The sequence below is a fragment of the Gracilinanus agilis genome, chromosome 2 (genome assembly GCF_016433145.1).
Source record: "Gracilinanus agilis isolate LMUSP501 chromosome 2, AgileGrace, whole genome shotgun sequence".
NCBI classification, from domain to species: Eukaryota; Metazoa; Chordata; class Mammalia; order Didelphimorphia; family Didelphidae; genus Gracilinanus; species Gracilinanus agilis.
The window spans coordinates 240,678,725-240,696,204 of NC_058131.1; the positions used below are offsets into that span (position 1 = coordinate 240,678,725).

General features: G+C 41.6%; 1 protein-coding gene across 1 annotated transcript; it reads left to right on the forward strand.

Moving 5' to 3' along the window:
* The first annotated feature begins 1,711 nt into the window (after window positions 1-1,711).
* Window positions 1,712-4,837, forward strand: FITM2 (fat storage inducing transmembrane protein 2). The gene is made up of 2 exons (XM_044661085.1): window positions 1,712-1,884; window positions 4,222-4,837. The coding sequence occupies exons 1-2, from the start codon at window positions 1,712-1,714 to the stop codon at window positions 4,835-4,837; spliced, it is 789 nt and encodes a 262-aa protein (XP_044517020.1).
* Window positions 4,838-17,480: the final 12,643 nt, after the last annotated feature.

Here is a 17,480-nt window from a genome sequence, read left to right on the forward strand (position 1 = left end):
ATTATAGGCCTCTCAATGTATTATGGTCCAGAAAGGTTACTTTGACCTAAGAAAGTTCTGGAGGATTATATTTTCTTATCTTAACCTTGTACTGAATTTATGACTTCGTATCAAAAATTTCCAAATCTTGTTATCAAACACTATAGCATGTTTCCTAACATACTATGTATCTTCTGCCATTATGTAATTAATGCTAATTAACTGTCAAAAACTTATAAAACATACTGTTGAACATCTAAAAGGAGGTTAAGTGACTTGCTCAGGGTTTCACAACAAGGAAGTATGAGGCTATATTTGAACCCAAGACCTCCTGTTTCCAGGCCTGGCTCTCAGTTCATTGAGCTACCTAACTGACTCTGTTAAATACTTTTTAAAAAAGCAAGCAATATTTAATGGAGATTCCATTTCATATGTAAATTTTGTGTTCTGCTGAATGTGTGGATATGTTCTTTTTGTCATTAAAGAATAGAACAAAATATTTAAAATTTAAAAAATAAGAGAAGCCAGGAGTTCAGGCTAAGATCAAATCTTGTCTCTAACATAGGTGACTGGGCAAATGATGAGTTCTCAGTGTCCCCAGGCAATTGCCTGAGATTATACATTAGAGTTGAGTGGCAAATCTGCTTTGGTGGAGGGAGTTTCCACACCCTGAGTTCCCTACACAGATTAAATCACATCCCATCTACATCTCCTCCAAAAACAAAACAAAACAAAACACCTGAATTAATTAACAAACAAATTGATAGGTTCCTTCCATCTCTAAATTCTATGGTCCTATATGTTTACTCAACAGACTTTGACGTTTGAATTGTCTGGAATGCCTGGAGTCATCCACCAGTCTAAACCATCCAGAATCTGTCAGTCAAGAATAATAGTCTCTTTTCCAGTCCTCAGGCTCAGTCATCTAAATCCCTATTCAGGTCAGGACAGAGGTAAGGGCAGCTCCCTGACCGAAGAGATGTTTCATAGAGAGATTTTGTGGGACAGTCTAACGCTGGCACTGTTCCGAGCTTATTTGCAGGTTGGAGGTTCAGCTGCTGGGGTGGAGGGGACAAAGGTGAGGAGGGTTGCATCCCCCCAGTGCCTTAGTGCCCTCAGTACTGGGACCCTAGGATTGCGTCCCGCCCCCTCACATCACTACTGGGATTTCTGCCAGGGCTGCTATGGACAATAATAACCAAAGGGATAAGGTGAGTCAGGATGCTGGGGGCCAAATATGCAGATACGAGACAAGCTGTATCCTCCCATTAACTCGGAATTTTGCTCACTGTCCCAAAGGCATTCACAGGTAGGGCTGTGTATTCCCTTCCTCAAGCTTCAGTACCCAACAGGAGGCACTTTTCGCAGCACCTCGAGAAGCTCAGTCCCTGCAGCTGAGACAGGATTCGAACTCCCTTTTACTCTTCCACCGGAAAAGGGTGAGGGGAGAGGGGAATCTAAGACAAGGGAATTTGCGCGGCTGCGGTGGCGTAGTGGCGGCACAGGAAGCCCGACTGGAGGGACCCCGGCACTACTCTGAGCACAGGGGCGGAGCAGAACGGAACGGACGAGTGAGTGTAGGGAATCCAAAAGGGCGGGGCTGGCGCACGCTTACGCAAGGGGTGGTGACGGCTGTGGCGCGGCTGGGGTGGAGGCGGGGCCGGGGCCAGTGGGACGGTGGCTCGGAGGTTATAGGGGGAGATCCCTGGTTGGGACGGGGACGGTGGCCGGCATGGAGCATCTGGAACGTTGCGCCTGGTTCATAAGGACTACTCTGGTGCGGGCGGCCGTGCGGCGCTACCTGCCCTGGACACTGCTCGCCTTCATGCTGTGCGGCTCCCTTGTTAAGGAATACTCTCCATTGCCCCCGAGCTACCTCAGCAACAAGCGCAATGTTCTCAACGTGTGAGTGGGGTCGTCGTCTTTGGTTGGGTCGCAATAGACTGGGTCAGTCGCAATAGTTCGAGGCAGAGGAGGGCCCGGGTCTGAGAGGTGTGCACGAGAATGGGTCGTGCCATCCCGGAGCGCCCTTTCTGAGGGTGTTGTTGGGGGTATCTATCGCGACATCGTGGCAGTTCGCTATACGAGAGCAAGGTGAAATAAATCGAGTGGGAGATGTGAGACGATAGCTGGACTCTCAGACCTCAGATCGTGCTGCGGGGATCGCGCCAGGTTGCGCAGGAGTTTGTAGGCAACAACTGCCCAAGCCCGGAGGCCATGGCAGCTTTTTAATTCTTTGGCCCTAGAACTGGAAAGGTCTTTAGAGATCATCTCCTTCAGGTCCTACCTTTCAGATGGGGAAACTGAGGCCCAGGGAAGAGAAGTGACTCCCCCTGGGCCATCCCATACGAGCTGACATTAGAACCCAGATCATTCAACTCCAAATTCATTCCTGGGTCAAGGAGGGAAATTGAATGTTCTGATCACACATACACCCCCCCACCCCCAAATGTAGTGACTTTTTAAAAGTCACCATTTGTCTAATTACCTTTGAAGCAATTCATTTCACCTGCCTGTGGGCCAATCTCTTTATCTATAAAATGAAGGGGTTGGACTAGTTGATCTCTAAGGTGTGGAGCAGGCACTTGTTCTCCAGTGATTATTGGTGATAAATTATAGAAGAGGATCTGTGATTCTGCAATCCCTTCCAGCCCTGAATCTAAGATACTTCTATGATGAGGGTCAGGAGAAACTCATTCAATTAGGAAGTCTCCCTATCTCGGCTGCACCTAGTGAACTTTCCCCTGGATTCTCCTGAAACCTTAGTAGCTCGATGTAAAGTTCATCCTCATTAGTACGTGGCCTTGGCTTTGGGGAAAGACTCCCAACGGAACAAATTGCAGGGCAGCACCCAAGATCTGCAACCAGTTGTTTCTTTGGTTTTCAGGATTCCTGCAGTTTTCTCCTTCACAATGACTGCTGCCAACAGCCAGATTCTTTGCACCAAGCAAAGTCAGTGTTCATTAATCAACCCTGGAACTGGTAGTGATGATTGGCTTGGACCTTGCAATGTCAAAACCTTTGAGGCTATTTGAGTCTCTGCCCTAGGTTAATTTTGTGCCCTTGGATTGCACATCTACCCTGAGAAACTGGTCTAAGAATAGATTGTAAAAGGGGTTGATTAGAAATGGTGACACATCCTCACTGTCCATTTGATCCTTGATAGGGAAGGGGGGCCATCTGCTGTATCCTTTTCTGGGTGTTGCCACTGAGACAATTCCTTGTTTTGGAGAGATCCTTAACTTCTCCCACTTTGTTCTATACTTGTGGTGAATAGTAAGATGAATGGGATTCCTATGGGACTAACCCAAATTCCACAGACCTTTTCTATATCTAAGATGTTGTAATAAAGTCACACAGTGTTTAACCAGATCCTTTGCTGCTTTCTACTTAGAGAAGGCTGTATGGAAAATTAAAGTGATGAAAATAATAGTAGCAGCTCACATTGCTGAAACACTATGTAATCTGTACAGTGATTTTTCTATTTTATAAAACCAATTCACATTGATGGAACCTTTTGACTTTAACAAAATATTTTTCTGATGAGGTATAAGTAATTTTATCAGATGAGGAAATTACATCTAGAGGGGGGTGAGACAATTAGGTGAGACAGTGTGGCATGCAGAATGAATGCTGGCCTTGAAATCTGGAAGACCTGGGTTCAACTGCCTCTGACCTCTCTTACCTGGTCTTGGGAAGATTACTTTAGTGTTCTCATCTGTATGTAACATAAGAGAATTAAATTTGATGATCCCTGAGGTTTCCCTTGAAGTTCTAAATCTACAATCCTACTGTCTTAGTCATTATTTGAATCCGTATCTCCTGACTCCAGGTCCATGACGTTTTTTCCCTACTACAGTTTACCATGCTACTTCTTACTTCATTCTCACAATAACTCTGTCAGATAGGTATAATGGAAGTATTGTTATCCCTACTTTGCCAAAGGGAAATGGAGGCTCAGATAAGTAAAATGATTTGCTGTGTTCATATAGCTAGTAAGTGGGGAACTTGGGATTTGTATTGTCTGTATCACCTTGGACAAGTGACCACCTCCCTGAGTCTGTTTCCCCATCTGTAGAAAAAAGAAAGAAAAAAAAAAAGGATAGAAGAGGATAGTTGGATTAAATGGTTCCTAAAATCCTTCCCAGCCCTGACATTCTGTAGTTCTGAATTGAGACTTGAATTACTGGCTATATTTTGTTTCCCTCCTTATTCCTCTGTTTCTGCTTTCCCCTTTGCCAGGTATTTTGTCAAAGTGGCCTGGGGCTGGACCTTCATTCTCCTCCTGCCTTTCATTGCCCTCACCAACTATCATCTGACAGGGAAGGCTGGTGTGGTCCTCAGGCGGCTGTGCACACTTCTGGTGGGGACAGTAATATGGTATGTGACCACAACTGTCTTCTGGAACATTGAGCACTACACAGGCAGCTGTTACAAATCATCTGCCCTGGAAAGTATACAAAAAGAGTTTAACAGCAAGGAGGAATGCCGTAAAGGTGGCGGTTTCTGGCAAGGCTTTGACATCTCTGGCCACTCCTTCCTTCTGACCTACTGTGTTCTGTCCATTGTGGAGGAGATGGCTGTTCTACAAGATGTCAAGATGGACAGGAACCATAACATGCACTTCGCTCTCACCTCCTTGGTTGTTGCCTTGGGCTGCTTGACATACATCTGGGTTTGGATGTTCCTTTGCACTTCTGTTTATTTTCATGACCTGTCCCAGAAGGTTTTTGGTACCCTGTTTGGCTTGGTGGGCTGGCATGGAACATATGGCTTTTGGTACCGGAAACCCTTTTCTCCTGGACTTCCTCCACAGAGTACCAATCTGAATTTGAAGCAAGATAGCTACAAGAAGTAAAGGAAAGCTCAGGAGGGACAAGAAGATTAAACTGTTTTCATTTTTCTTAATTAGGTATTTTTGCTCAATTATCAATCCTATCTCATTTGATAGTTTTAGCAAATGCATGACACTTGACAGATTCACAGCAAGGGAAAAGATGCAAAACATCATAAATCTCCTAAAAGGAAATTGTCTGGGATCATTTAATGTAGGAGCAATAGCTCTGAACATGAATCACACTATTTAACAAGATTGACCTAGGCTTCTTCTGACCTTCACCTGGGTCTTCTTTGTTTTTTAGGTCTTTTGGAGACCAGGACTAAGGTACATGCTGAATGACTAGTTGTGCCTAAATGCAAAGTTAAGGGCCCCAGAATTATCTTTATCCTCTGCTGTCTCCTAGACACCATTTGTCTTTTTATTTGATTGACTCTTAATATTATTTAAACGTTTGCCTTGGATACTCTTTGCATATGTCTTTCAGGCCTGGATCTTGCCCATGGGGTCTGGAAAAGCCTGGAAAAACAATCCTTGTAATATTTACATTTCTTCAGTTGACTGTAAATATTGCAGCCAGATTCTAATTGACTACCTTTTAAACTGGAGTGCCTTAAAGACAAAAGTGTTAGATAACTTATGCACTCACTGAAAGTGAGTAATTGTCTATCAGTGTTTTGTCGAAACTATGAGAATGCTTATTTCTTTGAGTAAATTCTATATAATTGCTAGCAGTATGTGGGTTGTTGGTTAAAGCCTTAGCTAACAAAGTTCTTAAGGTTTACAACTTCCAGTCATGTGTTTTGTTAAAAATTATTTTATTTCGTCTTTTTCCCCCCTTTTTTTTGCCTTTGAGCACTGACTTTTGAAAAACCAGAAATTGTGGTTTGTAGTATTAAAATAAGTTGCAGTTCAAAAAATTGTAGAGAAAGGAAGATAACTTAATTTTAAGAAAATTTTTAGATTCAAGATGATCTTGGCAGAATTAATCTTTGAACTAAAATCTCATTTTCTTGAATATCACTCAGTGATATAGAGAGTACCTTTATCAGGTAAAAAATGTATCAATTGGACTGCCATGTCTCAAAGTTTCCTGTTCTGAAAAAAATCATGATATGTTCTTTAGTTTTTGAAAGGAAATATTCCTCATTTTGAGTGGTGTCAAGAAGCCAGTGCATTTAGAAAATACCCTGACTAGGAGAGATAGGTTCCATTCCTGGCTCCTCCACTGTGAATTTTGTCAAGGCCTTTCCTTCTTTGGGCCTTGATTTTCTCATCTGTAAAACAAAAAATTAGACTAGATCTATATGGACTTTCTTTTGATTTTCAATTAAATTTTCTTTTCAGATCTGCATTTTCTTCTTGCTATCTCCACCTAACCTCACTTCCAAGTAAGAAAGCAAGAAAAACAAAACAAGCATGTCAAAATACATAAACTTAAACAAAACCATTAACCACATTAGCAATGTCAAAAAAAAAAAAAGTACTCTGAGATAGGTAGCATGTTTCATCTTGGAATTCTGGTTGGTCATTTTGTTGATCAGGGCTTCTAAATTGTTCACAACTGATGATCTTTACAATATTGCTCTTACTCTAAATTATTCTCCCAGCTCTGCTCACTTCACTCCTCAGCAGTTCATACAAGTCTACACATGTTTTACTGAAGCCATTCTGTTCACTGTTTCTTATAGCACAATAGTATTATATCACATATATATGGAGCAGTTTTTCCCCAACCATTCTCAATTGATGGGTATTCATTTCCAATTCATTACCACCACCTCAGTTTCCAATTCATTACCACCACCACCCCCCCCAAAAAAAGAGCTGTTACAAATACTTTTTGTACCTATGAATCCTTTTCCTCTTTCTTTCATCTTTTGGATGTAGACATAGGAGAATTGCTGGATCAAAGAATATGCACAGTTTAATAGCTTTTTGGGCATAGTTCCAACTTACTTTCCAGAATGGCTTGACCATTTCACAGCTCCACCAAGTAGTGCATTTAATATACATGTTTTCCCACAGCCTCTTCAAATAATTTGCCATTTTCCATTTTTGTCAATTTGACCAATCCCATGAGTGTGAGATGGAACCTCAGAGTTCTTTTATTTTGCATTTTCCTAATTATTAGTGATTTAAAGCATTTTTTTCATATTGTTATTGACAACTTGGATTTTTTCCCTCTGGAAACTGCTAGTTTATATTACTTGACCATTCATCAACATAAATTTGAATCAGTTCTATCTATCTAAGAGCCCTTCTGGCTCTTGACATTTTATGTGCTTAATAACAACAGTAGTTAATAATGATGATGATAACAATGGTAGTTTACAGAGCATGTTAAGGTTTACAAAACACTTTCCATATGACCCTCTGAGGAGCCCTCATTTTACAAATGAGGACACAGCTTCAGGACAGTGAAATGACTTTTCTGATTTCAGATCCTTTGCTCTTTCCCCTATGTTAGGCTGTTTCCTTGTTCTGTATACTGGCATATTTTTCCAGTTTTAATAGTCAGTGTTCTAAGATTTGTTTCCTATTCTGACAGTTTGTTCTATTCGTCCATGGGCTATTCTCGGTCTCTTGCTCTTGTTTGGTGGCCTCCAAAATGAAGTTAGGGGAGGTGGCGGTAATGTTACCACCTTTTTCCAGTGGAGTATGGTTGAACATCCAGAAGTTGTAATTCCCTGGTCATCTTCACCCATGGGGTACCTCATTAAGTGTTTTGTTTTGTTTTTCTAACCTTTACTTTCTGTCTTAGAATAGATTCTAAATATTGATTCTAAGGCAGAAGAACAATAAGGGTTATGTAATTGGGATTAAATAGACTTTCCCAGGGTCACCCTGTTAGGAAGTATCTAAGACCAGATTTGAACTCAAGGCCTCCTGACTCTAAGCCTGGTACTCTATCTCCACTATGCTGCCTAGCTACCCCTTGAATCTTCTAGTCACTTAAACAAAGCCAGTCTTGAGAAGCAGTTTTATCTTCAACTCTAACCTCAGTAATAGTATTAGGTAATGAACACTACATTTTACTGCCAAAGCTCAAGCTTTTAAGGTGAGCTGTAGAAAGCAGTGGCTGCAAATCTCCTGTAAAGATGTATTTAAGTTATATGTTCCTGCCTCCTCAGTGTCAGGTTAATTGTTAATGAATAAAATAACAGATGTAATTACACCCACTGTGACTCTGCCTAGTGGGATTTTAGAGGCAAACAGCATTGTGTTAGATGTGTTGACTGGATTTGATGGGCCTTGACAGCAATCCAGTTCCCTTTTAGAAGTTTGGACCAAACAGGTTTATTAAAGGGACCTTCCACTTTTCCTGCCTCCTAAAACTGAGATATATTTCTCAGGTTCTGTCTTCAACATCTAAAGGTAATTGTCACAATTGACTCAGGAAGTTTGTTTGCCAGACTTAAATTTTGGAAAGTTTTTATCATACTCTTGGTCTGGTTTGAGCTCAGTGTCTTATTCACTATGCGTTGTGAGAGTCAGTTATACATAGTAAGTCCAAGATAACAAGAAATATATGGTTCTCCCGAATGAGCTATAGTTCTCCTCCTCCCTCAATATCCTCTGTCTTTATCCTTTTAATGGGGGAACAAGCAATATTTGTCCTCTTCTAGGCTGAGACTTAGGACATCTTGATTCAGCATAATATCAAATATTAGCTTTGTAACAGGAAACTCAGCTTGGTTAAATTTCCTTCTTTGAATGTCCCTTTTCTCATATCTGCTGAGCTAGTGACCCATTATGTTGCACTTCTGTCAAGCAAGAGCAAGCCTGGCTCTCTGGCAACCTTTTAAAAAAATCAAGTCTATGGACCCTTAAGGCTCCATTTTTTGAGTCCTTATGGCTTCTCAGGAGTCTCCTCCTCCCAGGCATCCCTTCCCATCTACAAATGTTGAAAGTAAGAAGAGATGGAAGAAATCAGGACATCATTTGGGCAAAGAGCAAGTTACACCTCCTATATTTCATTTGGATGCCATTTTGGGTCTGTGTCTCATGTTCCAAACTCAGCCTTGTTGTGTGTATCGAAAAGTAAATGTTGTCATCAGGTGCTGAGAAAGAGCCTTCCAAGGGTGTGTGGGGTCACATAATGATGTCATTGTTTTGTCTTCCAGTGTGAGGTTCATTCACTTGGGAGCCTTATTTTCTAGGCACATCTGTTAGTCGGAGCACCAGATTGTATTTAAGGAATGGCTCTTGTCGTCGTTATATACACTGTAGATTGTGTGTGTAAATAATAGAATTAAAGTAAACTGAAAAAGGGAAATTCTTGATTCTGGCCTTTGTTTCTTACTCTCTCCTTAAAGTGCTTGTGAACTGGTTCAACTACAGTTCACTTTGTGAGCAGGAACCTGCTATTTCCTGTCTCATTCCTTTAATGAGAATGAGATAGTGCTTGTCACATAGTAGGTGGTTGATAAATGCCTGTTCCCTTTCCCTTGTCCTAGCCAGGGTGAGTGTTGTCCTCTGATTTATTTTATTTATTTATTTATTTTTAACCCTTGTACTTCGGTGTATTGTCTCATAGGCGGAAGAGTGGTAAGGGTGGGCAATGGGGGTCAAGTGACCTGTCCAGGGTCACACAGCTGGGAAGTGGCTGAGGCCGGGTTTGAACCTAGGACCTCCCGTCTCTAGGCTTGACTCCTACCCAGCTGCCCCCTTCTCTGATTTATTTTTAATCTTCAAATAAGGAAAACGAAAATGAAGTTCAATGCTTGAGCAAGGGCCCTGAGGGTGTTTCTGGCCGGCTTGGCTGACAAGACGTACTGTTCCTATCCCTTTTGCCACACTAATCCTGCCGTTAAATTGTTCCATATAGCCCTGACCTTTTGGTGAAGCTGTGTCAGAAGCTATAACTGAACCCAGTTGGGGCAGAGCAGGGAATCCAGCAGAACTCTTGCTGCTCCAAAAGGAGAGGAGAGACCTCAGCGGAAGAGCAACAGAAGACTGACTCCTGATGTTCCCTCCAATTTTAAATTTCACGTGGAAGCTTATTCTTTATGACTCTAGAAGCAGAAAAAAGCTGAAGGTGGGGGGATGGAGGAAGAGGTAATAGGAGGCACATTTCTGATTAAAAAAAAAGAGGATAAACATTTTAACTAAAAATCTGTTGTTGAACACCTGAAATGAATTGCCTTGTGAGCTAGGGTATTCCATGTTAAGCACCTGTTAGGAATGTATTTGGCCAGGATTTTGACAAAATGGCTCTTTGTTCTCTTCCAGCTCTGAGTTCCCAGGATAAGTTAAATGATGTTAAGTGTCAATTTATTTGTCAATCTATTTTATGAGCTCTCTATGTGACTCCATTCAGGAAACATTTCTCAAGAGTCTCAGAGGTTTCCAGATTAGATTCTTAATCCTGAAGAAGGAAAGCATCAAAGACATTCTTTGGTCAAAATTACAGGCAATGCCCATGGTTTCTCAGTGACTTCTAGGATATAACTTTTTACTTTATAGATTTTATAGATGTCACTAGTTGAGGTTTGAGACAATGGAATAGGGAAATGATAAAAAGAATGGTAATGCGACTGATAAAAGAAATAAAATCATCAAATCCAGCCCCCTCGTTTTAGCAATGAAGAATTAGACTCAATGGGAGTAAGTAACTTGCCCATGGTTAAACAGAATTGTTTGTTAACTAGAACCAAGCAATAGAGTGAAGAGGTAGTATAGGGGGAATTGGGGACAACCCTACTCAGAGCCTAGCAACTGACATGAGCAGTGACATTGAGGAAGTCAATTTTCTATTCTAAGCCTCAGTTTCTTGAAAAGTAAAAAGTTTGAACCTGATGATCTTTAAGGCCCCTCTTAGTTCTAAATTCTATGATATGTAGTGGGGAGGAGAGAGCAAATTTCTTTTTTTACCTTCCTTCTTAGAATCAATAGGGGGCAGCTGGGTGGCTCAGTGGATGGAGAGCAAGGCCTAGAGACGGGAGGTCCTAGGTTCAAATTTGGCCTCAGATACTTCCTAGCTGTGTGACCCTGGGCAAGTCACTTAACCCCCATTGCCTATCCCTTACCACTCTTTTGCCTTGGAGCCAATACATAGTATTGACTTCAAGACGGAAGGTAGGGGTTTAAAAAAAATAATAATCAATACTGTATATTGGTTCTAAGGCAAAAGAGCTGTAAATGCTAGGCAATGGGGGTTTAAGTGACTTGCTCAGAGTCATAGAGGGAGGAAATATTGGAGGTCACATTTGAACCTAGGACCTCAGGCCTTTAAGCCACCTACCTGTTCTTCCCACCAAAGCAAATTTCTGGGTGCATTTCATCTCTTTCCCTCCTATCTATGCTAGTTATTTTGGGTTGATGGCAACTCAGTGTAGCCCAAGCTTGTCACTATGGAACATCAAATCTAGAGCTGGAAGAGACCTTAGAGAATGATCTAGTCCTGCTCTCTTATTTTACAATCAAGAACAGTAAGGTCTAAAGAAATTAAGTGACTTGTCTAAAGGCTTACATGGGAAGATGGGATTTATATCCAGTTCCTCCTCCAACTCACAATCCAGTGTTCTTTCCACACTACTTAGACTGAGCTCATTCCTGCATTTAGCACAGTGCCTGGCACATAGTGAGCATTTACTTAATGCTTGTTGATTGAGCAAGAGACTGAGAACAGCCCATGGAGGAATCTCGGAGGCTTTCCTCAGATACTTGATGAAAATAATAATAATAATAAATCAAAGTATTCTGACAGTTCATGGAGTCAAAGGCATCTTCTGTTTGGGGAAACTTGTGTGGTCTTGGTATGTCTCAGGATGGTCAGAGAAGCTTAGGATGGAAAGTTCCTAATGCTCAGTGAAATGGCCACAGTTTAGCTGTTATTACCTTCAGAGAATTCCCTGGCAAGCTGAGGAGAAAAGAGGTGTTTGCTTAACAGTGTTGCTCAGCCCTGACCCTTAATTCTGCCCAGGCAGGCAGCTATCCCTTATCAAAGTCCTTCCCCTACCTCTTGCAACAATGGACCTTGATTGGGTTGCCAGACTGGGCCAGGCAATGCCATGGGGGATGATAAGAAAGTCAGGCTGTGTCTCCTCCCTCTAAGATGACTATTAACTCTGCCATCTCTAAAGCCTCTATTCCTAAGAGGGTCACATGGCATTTGTCAACTAGGATTCCAGCCCAGATCTTCTGACTCAGAATCTTGTATTGGTCCCATTTCATCTTTTATTTTTTATTTTAACTTAGTCTTATACACTTTTGTTTTTATGCTATAGTATGACAATTTAAAATTCTAAGAGACAGATTTCTAGGCATTAAAATTAATTTATCAGGAGACCAGCCAATATAAATTAATTTGGTCAATGACTCTCTTGGTAAGTATAGACAAATTCATTTAGCATCTTGAGTCATTAAATACAATTTTAGAAGCTCATTATTCAGCCCTCTCCATGACATCTCTAATTGGTGGATCCCTAATGAGGAGGTTAGGTAATGTTTGATAGTCCCTCCCTGATTCCTTCAAGATGATGGGAAAATCACATGCCTGATCACATGATTCTAATATCTAGATGAAGAAAACCGATTATGCCTGGTTAAGAGCGATGTTGTCCAATGCCTCCTCGCGGGGGATCCAAGGACATTGCCCTGCTGCCCCTCAGACACATTTGGCTAGAGCTAGACTTGTTTACTGTAAAAAAAAATGAATCTTAGATTCTTGATCTTAGTTATCCCAATTTTAGTAAATGTTCTCGTGTGGGAATGTGAGAATATGCTTTTGGATTGTCAAAGAAAAAAAAGTGAGAAAAGCGGTTTGACAGAAAGACTGAGCCCTAATTAGAAATCAAATTATACAGACCATTATTTAGAAATAAAAATGTATTAGAGAGAAATGTTCTCAGTAGTAGTTTCTGGAGCTCTTCCTTTCCCTTATCACAGGGGAACCCTCCTTCATACTGAAGAAGAAAAAGAATTAAACAAAACCAACCAACACACATGTAGCCTTCCATCTCCATAGTTCCCTACCTCTCCCAGGAAATTATAGAGGTGCATTTCCTTATCTCTTCTCCACGGCCAACATTGTTTGTTAGTCTTCAGCTTTGTTGTAATTTTTTGTGTATACACACACACACACACACACACACACATGTTTTGTGTGATGTTTTCCTGGTCCTGCTCATTTCAGTCAGATCAATTCTCACAAGTCTTCCCATGTGTCATTGCTTTTTTACAGCACAGTGTTCCAAACATATTTATATACCATGATCTGTTTAGCCAATCACCAGCTGATGGGTACGCATCTTGCTTCCAGATCTCTGCTCGGCACCAAAACAGGGATGTTATGAATATTTTGGTATGTATGGGACCTTTCTGTGTTTTTCACCACCTTGTGGGAAGTGCCCAGCAGTGGTTCTTTCCATTATGTCTTGCTATTGCTTGCTACCAAAAAAAGGCTTTTCAGCCTCAGAGTCACTGTCCACATTCAGAATTGCAGAAGGTTTGAGAGTCTTCCCCAGGCTATCATTTGCATTGAGGGGAGAGGAGGGGGAAGCGTGGAGAATGGATAGATGGATGCTTTCATTCATAAAATATAATTTATTTTGTGCCGACCACCGATGGAGGGCATCTCTTCCTATGAACCAGGCCCTGGCTGAAGCTCACTGCTCAACCTTAGGGTTAGGAATTTAGTCTTACCAGATAGGAATCCTTTAACAAGGGGTCTCCCTGTTCTCTCCTCTTTACTGTTCTTCATGAACTCTTCTCAAGGTATCTCACACTTACTATCTGTGTGAGCAAAATCCTTGACTTTGGAGGCCTGTTTCCTCATATGTAATAGGAGAGGCCTGGCTGAGGTGATCTCCAAGGCCTTTCCGACTCTAAATCCTATGGTCCCTGTTTATGAAAAGGAGACCCCATGAGGGGAAGACACTGCTTACTTAGCTGCATGATGCTGAGCTAGTCATTTCACCTAAGTCTTGGTTTCTGCATCTCTAAAATGGACATAATAATCTTTGCACCACTTACCTCCAAAGGAATGTGCTTTGTAAGTGTTAAAGCTGCTAAGGAAATGTAAGCTATTCTAATGGCCTCCCTTATATCATTACTGTAAGGATCTGACAGGATGATGTATGTGACTCACTCTGTAACCTGTGAAGCACTATGTAAATGTCAGTAATTATTATTTTGCAAATCTTGGGGCAGCTCCTCTGAGACTAGCAAAGCATCTGTATTAAAGGATCTGTCGCATGTTCTCCCGCTCACAGCCTGCCTGTTCCTGATGTGGTACCTAAGTTGTTAGCCATCATTCGGGTGGCTTTGGAATTGGTAATAATACGTGTCCAAAGCAGGAAAACCGAGAAGAAAGTAGCTCCATTGTGTTTGTGGTGCCCTGCAACAGAACAGCTTAGCTCCTGAAAGGGAAACCAGAGAGAGAAGCAGCCGCGCCGCTTGGCCTCAGAGCTCTTGCTCCGAGCCAGGACCCTCTCCCCTTCCCTCATTGGACAGAGTCAACTCAGCAGAGGATGCTGTTTTCAGGGCAGCTTCAGATTCCCAGGAGGCAGGTGGGAGGAAGAGGGAAAGCCTCCTCTGATTGGCATCTTGGTATCTGGGCAGAAGTTGGCTGAGGCTTGCCTGGACAGGCAGTCCTGCAATCAGAGAAGAGTTCAGCTTTCATGCACTGAATACTTACCTTGCACCCACTGTGGGATACAAAAAATAGGAATCAAGGAATGAGAAAATGGGAATCAATAGGAAAAGCTCGAGGCCGGGGTGCAGGACACTTGCATTGCAGTCTAGGCTTTGGCACTTAACTGTGTAATCCTGGTTAAGTCACAGTATTACCCTAGGCCTCATTCAATGCTTTTATCCATAAAATGAAAAATTCAAGGAGAACAGGAAAGGTTCATCTTTTTTTGTGCCATGGAACCATTGGACAGTATGGTAAAGCTTAGGAAACCTTTCTCAGAATAATGTTTTTAAATATGTAAGATGAAATATATGAGATTACAAAGGAAGCAGAAGGTGAATGAAAAGAAAGAATATATGTGTATACACATATACATGTAATATGTCTTTGCATATAATATGTTTCCCCAGCCAAGTTTATATACCCCTTGAAATCTATCCACAGACTCAAGTTAAGAATCCCTAGACTAAGTGATTTCTAAGGTCCTTTCTAGTTCTAAGTTTAGGGATCCTATGATGCATCCTTTTTTTTTTTTTTTTTTTTTTTTTTTTACCATCTGTCTTAGTTTCAGTTCTAAGCCAGAAGAACAGCAAGGGCTAGGTGATTAGATTGTTAAGTGACTTGCGCGAGGTCACACAGCTAGGAAATGTCTGATAACAGATTTGAACCCAAGGCCTCGACTCCAGGCTTGGCATTCTACTCACTGTGCTAACTAGCTGCCCCATTATGATACATTCTTTATCTCCCTGTGCCTATTTCTTTTTCTATCACATGGGAATAATAATATTTGCCCTCACTAGAAACTTACCACATAAGTTCCCCAGGGTATTTTTTTTTGTTACATATTGTTACGTCTCATGCTTAATTTCTTGGAGATACTTCCTATTTTCTTATAGGAGGTATATTTGCCTCCGTCACTCCCACAGCCAAGCTGTTCTCATACCTCTGTGGACAAGCAGACCCTTCCTTTGCCTCTATCCCTGATGTTTTCCAGAATGCTACAGAATAACACTCCTTTTTTGCTTTCTAGAATCTCCCTCTCCTTTCTGCTGACCAGATTAGGCTTTCCTTGGTTCTTTGCCATCCCTTTCTCTCCTATTTGGCTTTGATTACTCCCCATGACCAATTGTCCTTCTCTAAGGACACATGACCTCAGCCTGTGGAAAGAGCATTCTGTGTTTCTCTGATGCAGCTAGATCTCTGTGCCTCTTTATCTCTGCTTCTCTGTCTGTGTCTCTCCATCTCTCTGGAAGAGAGGAACCTGTACCTGGCCCTTCCATACCAGTCCTTGATGGCCCCTGGATCAGAAGACTCAAATCATGCTTCTCCTTCTGACTTCACCGTTTCTATTTGTGGCATCACTATTCTCAGCTAACACCTTTGCAACCTTGGAGTTGTCCTCAACTCCCGCCATTCCTCACCTCTCGTGGCCAGTCAGTTACCAGCTATGATAGAATCCCCCTCTACAATAATCTCGCATTTGTCCTTTCCTTTCCTCCCTCACCTTCCTACAGGCATCCATTACCACTATTTCAGGATCCTCCTAATGGCTATTCCTACCTCCAACTTTCTCCATACTGCAGCTAGAATAATTTTTCTTATGAAGAGAGAGGGTCATATTTCTCCTCTGTTCAAAAATCTTCAGTGATTCCCTATTGCCTTCTCAGTGAAATTCAAAATCCTTTGCCTGACTGTTTAGCCTCTATACAATCTATGGTACTCTTAACTTTTTAGCTTTATTCTGTTTTACTTTCCTCTATTAACTCTGTGCTTCAACCAAACTGGTCCACTCTTTGTCTCCCAAACACCCCCCTGCTTCCATACTTTTGGGTCTGCTGTCATTGTTAACTAGTTCCTGGAATATCTTCTTCCTGTTTGCCTGTCGAGTCCTTCCCATCTTTCAAAACTTACAGCACAAATGCCATCTCAGTAAAGCTTTCACTTTCTTATCCTCCTGATGGATAATGATTTTATCCCTGCACACTGAATGCAGCATTTTGTTCTGCCCATTTTGATGTTCTTATGGTATAACATTGTATATGACATCTTATCAGCTTTTGTGTCCTTATCCCAATTAGATCATAAACTTCTGAAGTCAAGGACCAAGATTATCCAAACTTTGTAGGTTCATCTAATACTAGTTCTAGATCTGAAAGTTGACCTTAGAGATGATCTAACCTAAACTGCATTTTACAGATGAGAAAACTGAAGCCAGGAGAATGAAATCAGCTTTCCCATAGGAAATCTTTGAATCCAGGCCTCTTTTTCTATATCATAATGTTCAAATGAGTAATTTTGTCACCTCTTTCTCCTTGTGAAGGTTCACACTCTTCCTTTTTGGCTCATGCCTTATATTTGGTTCACCATTTGGTTCTTCCATTTGGTTCTTTCCAATAGGTCCAGGCCCTCTTTCTGACTCCTGGAACACTGACAGCCTGCCTTGGGGAGCCTTGGCATTGGATAGCATGACTGGCACCAGAGTGACTAGAATTGGCCAAGGGCCCACTGTCCCCACAAAAAGCTCTTCTTGAAACTTTGAAATAAGGAGATCTAGAACCAATTTCCAGGTTGGGCATTTGTAAACCTGTCCTTGGAAGCTAATATCCTTTCTCTTTTATGAGCCAAACTCAGTCCTAGAGAAAGGAAAGCCAGTTTTACTAAGACATACTTAGAAAAGGAAAGCACTTGCTCCTTCTAAATTATTTATTTGAGGGCTTTTCAAAGGTTTCTAAGTATGAGCATCAACAGTACCCGGACTCCTTTTCAACATGCAGAAGGCACAAGGAACAAGGAGTGTGTAATGCTATATGAGACACATGTTGGAATATCTCCAAAGGGACATGATATGGGTGTTATCGCCAGAAACGTGTGATATGGGAATATTTCCAAGGGGAGGTATGAAATATATGAAATGGGTGCTGTGTCTCAAGAATGGAACCTACCCAGCAGAGGGGAAGAAATTATTTTTGTAAGAGAGAATGCCTCAGCAGGGTCAGAAGGTGGCCTTCAAGATGAGAGAATAGC